This window comes from Solea senegalensis, linkage group LG4 (assembly GCF_019176455.1).
Source record: "Solea senegalensis isolate Sse05_10M linkage group LG4, IFAPA_SoseM_1, whole genome shotgun sequence".
Lineage (NCBI taxonomy): Eukaryota > Metazoa > Chordata > Actinopteri > Pleuronectiformes > Soleidae > Solea > Solea senegalensis.
In genome coordinates this window covers 5388889-5398121 of record NC_058024.1, presented here as the reverse complement: position 1 = coordinate 5398121, position 9233 = coordinate 5388889, and the positions used below count along the sequence as shown (strand labels likewise).

The 9233-nt window shown below is 39.5% G+C and overlaps 1 protein-coding gene across 9 annotated transcripts in view; it reads right to left on the bottom strand.

Moving 5' to 3' along the window:
* Nucleotides 1-1117: 1117 nt before the first annotated feature.
* Nucleotides 1118-9233, bottom strand: part of celf4 (CUGBP, Elav-like family member 4) — a 96318-nt gene continuing 88202 nt past the window's right edge. For 4 of the 9 annotated variants that reach the window (XM_044023892.1, XM_044023893.1, XM_044023894.1 and 1 more), the window contains exons 12-13: nucleotides 9088-9231; nucleotides 6231-6418 (exon numbers count right to left, since the gene is read on the bottom strand). In XM_044023892.1, the coding sequence (XP_043879827.1) occupies nucleotides 6291-6418; nucleotides 9088-9231 (272 nt within the window). In that variant the 3' untranslated portion in view covers nucleotides 6231-6290. Of the gene's footprint in view, nucleotides 1240-6224; nucleotides 6419-9087; nucleotides 9232-9233 lie in introns of those variants that run through there. The other 5 variants (XR_006360276.1, XR_006360280.1, XR_006360277.1 and 2 more) reach the window with 2 other exon arrangements.

Genomic DNA, 9233 nt, shown 5'->3' with positions numbered 1-9233 from the left:
TCCATATATACTGTATATATATATGAATACATTTTGCTTGAATGCTTGTTATACATATATATATGTACTGCAAATATAAACGAGTTCATATATTTCAAACGCTTCGGATGTTGTTCTATCTATCTATGAGGTTAGGATGTCAAGTTAAAAAAGATAAGGCTGTGATACGGAGCAGCCCCTCCCATGCACTCGCCATCCCTCCCGAGACAAAAAAATGAAAACACAAAGGAGGAAAAAAAAAAAAGAAAAAGAAAAAGAAAAAGAAACACCTTTGAGTAATTGTAAACTAGCGAAGTGAGAGACCCCGTTTGGTCACTGGAAATAGTTCCGCCTGTATTCAAAAAGCATATCAGCAATATATATGTATATATACATGTGTTGTATATATTCGAAATGTACACTTCTTTTAAGTGCAACCCCTCAGCCAGCTCACACTGACTGAAAGGGATGCAGTGGTCCGAGTATATTAGAGCTACAAGTCCTCAGCAATAAAAATGTTTGGTCTTTTGGTCCCTAAAACAACTAAGGAATGACAGGTAAGACTCCCTAGAGACCGTTGCTATGGCTCTCCTTGGCAACGGTATCCCCTGGAAACGGACAGGCACTCCAAGCTAAAGATGGCCATCCCAAATCGAAGCCAATTTGTGTCCTAAAAAATATCACATTCCCTACTTAAGTTCTGTCTCTGGGAAATTTTGTCCCTTCTTGTTTCAAGCCTTAAAAATTGGTCTCCAAAAGTCAATTGCCCCAAACTCAAACCGTCTTACAGAAAGATCTCCTACGGCAATCCTCTATTCAGTTTTTAAAAGGTTTGTTTTGTTCTTGTTGGACTTTTGACATCCATTTTCCCAAGAAGTGTTCAGTGGGCTTGGTCATTGTAAGTAGATTTGATAAAAGTTGCTTTTACTTCCCGTTTGTTCACGTAAAAGTTTTTGTGGTCCATAAAAGGTAGCTGTCACTCAAGCAGGGTTTTGTGGGGAAAAGAGGTGTGTATATGTGTGCAGAAGAAAAAAGGATCCTGGGGCAAACCAGGCTGGTACAAATGCTCTCTGAGTTCCAAAGTTTCAGTACATCCAAAAAAAAGGAGGTGTCCTTGACTTGGTCATCGCTCTCTCCCTCTCTCCCTCTCTCTCTCTCTCTCTCTCTCTCCGCTCTGTTTCTGAAGCAGCCTCAGTGGTCCAGATGCTGAGTTTGCACTCGGGCAGCAAGAAGTCAACATAGGATTCAGCTCAACAAAACCTGGAAAACAGTACAAGTACAGTCAAGTACATCCAAGTAAAAGCAGTCTTGTACAAAGTACCTAAAATGGATACTTGGACTTTAATGCGCGTTAAACGAAGCCACGGCGGTTTTATGCAGCCGTGCAGCGATGACTCCGCCCATGTTGTGGAAACACGACCAAACCGCGTCGAGCTGGGACCGTGCATTGGAGACGCGGCAAAAGTCTTAAAGTATATGACATTTATTGTAATTAAGTATCAAAAGTCATTTTCTGAAGGTAATTCCCCCCGACGTCTTATTTTGAAAAATGCCAACAATAAATAATAATAGTAAATAACATCTGACACCGAGTTGCAGCGGTGTGAGATTCTTGATGACACGAGCCTCTCCATGGCTTACGCCGCGCTTCAAGTCTTCAAGAAACGACACCTCACACATTTATAAAAAGGGGGAGGAGTCGGGATTTTTTTCGCCCCACCCCTACTAGATACCCATATACACTGGTTTACACCTGAAACAAAGTGGTTTAGGGGTTTAGTTACACTTAAAATATCATCATTATCAACCATGAGCTTTATTTTTCTTTAATATCCCAACATGCACTGAGTAGATTTCCTTGAATTCATTTTTGAAATTGTTGTTTTCCCAAGGACAAATCGGCCTGAACAATTACAGGATTGGAAATTGCAAATTTAATTATATATTTTGTTAATGTTCTATGCCAGTTTTTTTTGTTAAAGTTCTCATCCTTGCATTACAGTACAAGTTAATATACCTTGATTGTACATTCAGACTCCCCACTTCTGGCGGTTTGGCGGATTTCAAAATAAAAGCTCCGCTTTATATACGAATGTTGTAAAAACATTTCTATACATGTCTATAAACGTATTAACATATATCATATTCAGGGCAGAACATTGAGTGTTGCTATTGTAAATATTACATTATATTAATTAATATTAATATATATATACATTAATAATATAAAATATTATTTCTATATCTAGTATATTTCTGAATAATCACAGTCAGATTGATCAAATCATTCAGCCCCATTATCCAACAGGATCTCTTTTGTTGTGTGTGTGTGTGTGTGTGTGTGTGTGTGTGACAGACAAAGTTGTGCATGGTCATTTGTGGTCCTCAGACGACACATGCACATTTTAATCTTAATTTAGAAATGATGCTGGGAATTTACTCTAAGACACACTCAAACCTTTTCCTGCAGTTAGAATAAGCCGCACACAACCCTGTTGTCTTTATATAAACCCATCAATCTAAAAACTCTGTACCTTTATGAGGTTTTTATTGTTTTTGTGTATGAGGAAAACACACATATAGTATGCAAATGTCATGCAAATGCCAACAATTGTGGTTGTTTGTTGCAATTTTGCACACAAACTCAGGCCAGAAGAAAGAAGTCGTAGAAACGTCGTCTTGAGACACTATACGAGTTGATTTATCGGAAGCAACTGTGCTACATATTTTGTGACGCATTCATATGAGATTGCACTATTCTTCCCGCAGTGATTTGCCTCGGGACACTGTCTGGCACGGTTCAGTTAGTTTGTGAGTGGGTGATAAGTTGCCCTTGAATGAAGTCATCAGCGGTGAATGAACGACACAGCCTAAACTCTCCATCACACAGATGAAGGGAGAAGACAAAGAGGGACGGCACAATTACCCGCCTGAGGGGTAATAAATGCTTCTCCCCGAGGAAGCTATTCCTTCCCTGCGCACTTCCCACTGATCTTTTACCTCCAGGAAGACACACAGGGTCACCCACTGCAAAACTCTTCTTCAAGCAGAGTAAATGCTGCACACGTGTGTTTGCTTGGACTTTTACAAGTGACAGCACAACAACGTAGTGACTTCCATATGTGAGAGATCACTGTTCTCATATGTATACGCTTTCTCCCTCTCTGCCCTTGTGTCACTATGTCGCTTTAATAATAATAATAATAATAATAATAATAATCATTGTCTTTGTATTGTGCTTTTCAAGCTTGAGCACAATGTGATTTTCCAGATGAAAAGGAACACAAAATTAATGAATTGAATTTAGAAGGAGACAAATCAAAAAGTCATCCACCCTATTCCCAACTGATATTAGGTAATTATGTAAATCGATAAATAATCACACGTGCAAAACATAACGTCAAGACTAAAATGTCTATATTAGGAATAACTCATATTAAAAAAACAATACAAATCAGGATAAAACACCATAAAAAGGGACACACAATATAATACTTTGGTGAAGTGGCATTCATTCTTGGCCATCTTATACAACTGCATTTTCAGAATATGTCTAAAACGATAGTTTTTTCTTCTTTTCTTCTGTTATGTATTCATTTTCTGTCCCGTTCACTGTCATAAACCTGACACTTAAACTGTGGCATGGCTCCGGCACGGCTGCAGTTGCTCACTCAACACTTTGAATCAGCCGATGCGTTCACATCCTAAATGAACTGAAAAGTCGGGAACCAAAAAAAACCAGATGGTTTTTCCTGCGAGCGATGACATCATCAGTGGGCGTGTCAATGAAAGCCGTAGACTCACCAACACACTGGTGAAAATGTACGAGCACCGTTTTCTGAATGAACAGAAGTTTAAAGTCAGAATTCTGAGAATAAAGTCAGCATACTGAGTTTAAAGTCAGAATTCTGAGTTTAAAGTCAGCATTCTGAGAATAAAGTCAGAATTCTGAGAACAAAGTCAGAATTCTGAGTTTAAAGTCAGCATTCTGAGTTTAAAGTCAGAATTCTGAGAATAAAGTCAGCATTCTGAGTTTAAAGTCAGAATTCTGACTTTATTCTCAGAATGCTGACTTTAAACTCAGTATGCTGACTTTATTCTCAGAATGCTGACTTTAAACTCAGAATGCTGACTTTATTCTCAGAATTCTGACTTTATTCTCAGAATTCCGAGAATAAAGTCAGCATTCTAAGTTTAAAGTGGCCCTAATCCTCTTCCGTATCTTCGAGACGAGAAAGACTGTGACACTGGCACTCCCTCATAATTTAGGCCACGCCTACTTGGCACAGGTGCGGGCAATCACAACAATTAGCCCACACCTGTTTGGAGGGAGCAATCAATCAAGGGTCATTTGACAGTTGAACGTACATAGGAACAGAATATACAAATACAAAAAGGATTTCCAATGTAAAACTAAAGGAGAAAACACTTTTATCATATTCATATTCAGTGTTCAGTATTTGTATTTTTATTTATTTATTTTTTTTTGCAACACAAGGGCAAGTAATAAGATGTGGTGATTTAGGATTTGATTCATATGAGGACTCTTGAAGCTGTGTCCTCAGCTCCTTTGTCTTAGTTGTATCTACTGAGGTGTGTGAATGTATCCGGGGTGGATAGGGTGTTGTTTTGTTTTTTTTATGTAAAGCACTTTGTGCTGCATTTTATATGTATGAAAAGTGCTGTATAAATAAAGATTAATGGATTGTTGCAAAAGAAATTATATTTACATTTGCTCTAACAACCGCAGCAGCCGTTATGAATAGATGTTAAAGTCCCTTGAGATGGTGTTGCAAACCATTAGGGTTTGCTCATTAAATACATCCGTGAGGTGACCATCAGATTGCTCTACACCTTTGGAGTATTGTGTTATACTTCTTACACAGTGGTTTTTGTTGTTCAAACCTTGAGATTTTTCTGTTTTCCTCATTAAGAAGCCAATCATTGCATGCAATGATCTCATGTCTACACCAACGTCTGTCTCTATGTATGTTAACCTCTCAAATTAGCCTTGATTGTTTGCTCCCTCCCAGCAGGTAGAGGTTAATTGTTGTGATTCCAGCACCTGTATCAAGCAGGAGTGACCTCGAAAGCCTGCCCCACACTTGAGGATAATTGGCCAGATTTCAGTCCCATTCTGTTGCTTCGGACGATCCTGGGTGACTTCCACTTTTAGGCGGATTCGAACAGATTATCTGGCCAAATTGTCGTGTCGTGATGCATCAGTCTTCTCAATTACAAATCGTTAAGTATTAAGCGGGTTTGATATTTACGACAGTCCACCTGTCTGCGTTGTCTATTTAATCTGAAGTCACGTTAAATCACGCGAGTTTCTGTGAGATCCCAAATCCCTGGAATCTCCTCCCTGAAAGAGTTCGATTAAAGCTTTCTCAGAATTAAAACATTGACAATTTCGTTTGTGTCTGTGGTCGCCCACGTTTTTAAAATCAAGTGCATTTACACTGCATGCGACGAAGATCCAAATTGGGTTTTCTGGTCTTTTCCTCCCATGTGGCACAAATCAGATCTGAGCAGAAAAAAAGCACACGGATTCAAATATGGTCAGGTCCGATTCAGGCCTCATCCATACGTGGAATTAGGAATCAGACGTGTGCGTTTGCATCTGCAATCGAAAGAGGCAGATCGGATATTCCACTGGTGTACACCATCCGTGACTATCTTTCAACCTGTGCGATGGAGGACGAGGACTCAAACCAGTGGACTCGTGCTGAGGTTTCATGTCTTTCAAGCGAGGATTTCTAAATTTCATAGTAACACCACTCCCATTTACCACGCCCACCCTGTGGTTTGTTCCCCGCATGTGTTTAGACTGATATGGGCAACGTGTCAGAATTGAGCACCTGCAGTGTAAATGCAGCCTACATTAATGTTTTAACAAAGACAAAAACGTCACTAAAATCAGTCAAAATGAATTCTTATAGAGAAAGCGCGTGCAAAACTTTCTACCCGTCTTCAGACGTGGGTGGACTTCCACTTTTGCAGAGGGAAAACTTCATCACTATTCCTTACAAGTACTTTGTTTGCACATGATCAGCTAGTTATTGGGCAGCTGCAAATGCTTTATGACATTTATAAAAGGTTACTGAGCCCACATCAGGCTGTATAAGTGGGCTTGCCATTTGAACATTTGTCAATATAATATTGCATTTGTTGCGTAAGCGTTGGTTCAGTTAATCGGCCATGAAAGGAGCGTGACAATGAAACACAGTTCCTCAAAGTCTGACCTGTCTTTCCCTGTGTGCGATGGCTGCCCCGGCCACCAGGTTGGCGGCGGCTGGCTGGGGCGGGGGCTAGTAGGGGCGGTTGGCATCCTTTGGCCTCTTCAGCTGCACCTTGAGGCGTTTCATTCCAATCTGGAAGCCGTTCATGGACTGTATGGCAGCTTGGGCACTACCTGGGTTGTCGAAGCTCACAAACCCTGGTAGGAAAGGCCAAAAAAAAAAGAGGGAAGAAACATGGTCAGACGAAAGAGGCAAGGACAGTTTGGGGTTACAGAAGAATGAATAATGGGGATGAGAGTCAGAAAGACGAGAAAAGTCTCTGGCACGAATGAATAAACCTTCACAGTCATCATGAAATCCTGTCATCTGCACATGAAAATAAAAACAAAATCGAAAGTCTCTCCACAATAAAACGCACCACGGAGCGTAAGCGTGAATATAGCAAAAAATATACAAAGACAACAAGAGCATTACAATAAACTCATGCAGCCAGAACCACAGCATGAACGTATTAATGGAAATCTAAAACCATAACATCAACGTTGTTGTGCTGTTTCTTTTTTTTTTTTGTTGTGCTTCATTTATTTATATTTCCACTTGAGAGTGAAAAAAGGCATCAAATCACAAATTAAAAAAATCTGCATCTCAAAATTGCAACATGAATAATACAACATTAACATTCTGTTGTATTAATGAGCAAAAGCTACTTTGCAAATGGGTTGCACCTGACGGACTCTCCATTAAATACTCTGCGCGATCCATTTGTAATTTTCCACATAATTATACGTTTGGATAAATTGTGCTGTCACTGTCATAAAGTGAGACAGCGGTTCTTTATCTCCTGCACTGAGGAGGCTAGAGAGTCAGAGTTTGTGTTATAAATGTGCCAATAAAAATAATATAAAAGTGATGAATTCCTTCCCATAGTGAACAGGTATTAGATATTTACATTGCATTCATAAAGGATTTAGAACTCCTTCAGTCTTCTCACATTTTATGCTGCAGCATTATTCGAAGACATTTTTTTTCCTTCATTAATCTGCACCTTTACATTCCACGATGACAAAACTGTGACAAAAAGTGAACATATATTCAAAGAAATTAAGTATAGAATGTTTTGTAGCCCTCAGCATCAAAACTTTGTCTATATACAAACAAGTGGTTGATGCCGGGACAATGATTTAGAATGACACACTCTGGTTCATTTGAGGCCTCACAGAGGATAAGTATTGCGGCTGCCTGCAGGTGGAAGGCATGATGTCTGCACAAGGGTATTTAAAAAGTTGCTTCATAAGGTTCCTAAATGTGCGACATGACCTGGAAGCATCTCAGTTCCAGCTATAATAAGACGTGTTTCATTTCTATCGTTTAAATGCTATAAGCAAGTGAGCTTCATTTCACATCTCCTTCAGCAAAGGATACACTTGACCTTCTTTAATGAAAGGAACGGAGATAATGTTGCCCCACAATCCAATACAGAAGTTTATAAAGCAGTGGCTAAAGTGCTACGGACAGGACTGAGGGTTCAATTCTTTTTGGACTATTTGGATTTACCCTTAATAATTGGGGTGAGGGCAAGAACACAGTGGCCCCTTCTGGCTGAGCTCCTGTGTGGAGATGGAAGAAAACCTCCAGAAACACAGCATCACTGAGCTGCCAGATGGAAGCCACTACTGTGGAAGACGTGAAAGCAGGGGTCTCAAACTCACGGAGCATCTGTCTGGTCAGGAGGGGGGCCAGTCAAACTGTCTGTTCATGAGGAATTTCAGAATAAAGGTGTTTGTTTTGATACGGAATGAGTTAGCAATAAAAAGAATGCAAAATTGATCAATGAATCACAAAAACAGACAGAAACAACGAATTACAACTTGATATTAAGTGGTGGACCTCTGCTCTCAAACGGCTCCAGAGAGCGTGGCAAACATGAATCTAATGAATGGAAACCAGTGCTCAGAAAATCAGACTGGACCCAAATTTAGGATTCTATGAGAACTTTGTGAATGTCTTAGAGACCTCGTTTAAAACCAGTCAAATATCTCTGGAGGGAAGGCAAAAAAAAAAACAAAAAAAAAACCATGGCTGTCTACCTGTCAGAGCTGGAGAGGCTCTGCAGAGAACAGTGACAGAAGGAAACCAGAATCCACGTTTGCAAAGCTGGCTGCAGCATACTGAAGAAAACTTCAGGATGTGATCTCTTCCAAAAGTGCTGTAAGTACGTGGAGTATTCGTTCTGAAGACGTGTAGCAATATGACATTTCAGTTCTTCCCTTTTTTAATACATTTATTCTGAAACAATAAACAAAACACCACGCTCATGGCTGCAGGATATGCTTCAGTTCCAGGAAAACAAAAAAAAAAACAACAACCCCATAATTATCAGACTCTCTTATCTTTAATACATTTTTATAACTACTATAGTTTGGCTTTTTTCATTATGGGACATTGAGTTTTTATGGAGGCAAAAACATTCATTTTAAAGATGATACCATAAGGCTGCAGCATCATAAAAAAGGAAAAAAAAAAAAGGTGAAGGAGTCTGAATACTTTCTGAATGCACTGTACAGTATATTAACAATAAGAAATTAAGCAGAGCGTCAAAAGAAAACAGCTTGAATGATTGATAGACAAATCCAGAAATGCTCATTCTCCATTCCAGCTTTTGCACAACTGCAGAGAAATCCTCCACTGTGTGTGTGTGTGTGTGTGTGTTGTTTTTAAAGTAAGGGTGTTGAGAGGTTAGGAAGGGGGGTGGGGAGTGGGAGTCGACTGCAGTAAAGAAGGTGATTAGTAAAAAAAAAAAAAAAAAAAAGAAGAAGAATAAGAATAAATAACCAATAATCTTTTGGTTTTGTTCATTTTTACCCACCAAAGCATTTACTTTGGTTTGTCGCCCGATCCACAAACACTTTGGAGGAGATGACATTACCGAAAGGTAGGAACATCTGCATCAGCTCTCCATCCCCAAACTCCTGAGGGAGGTGGTAGATGAACAGGTTACAACCCTCTGGTCCT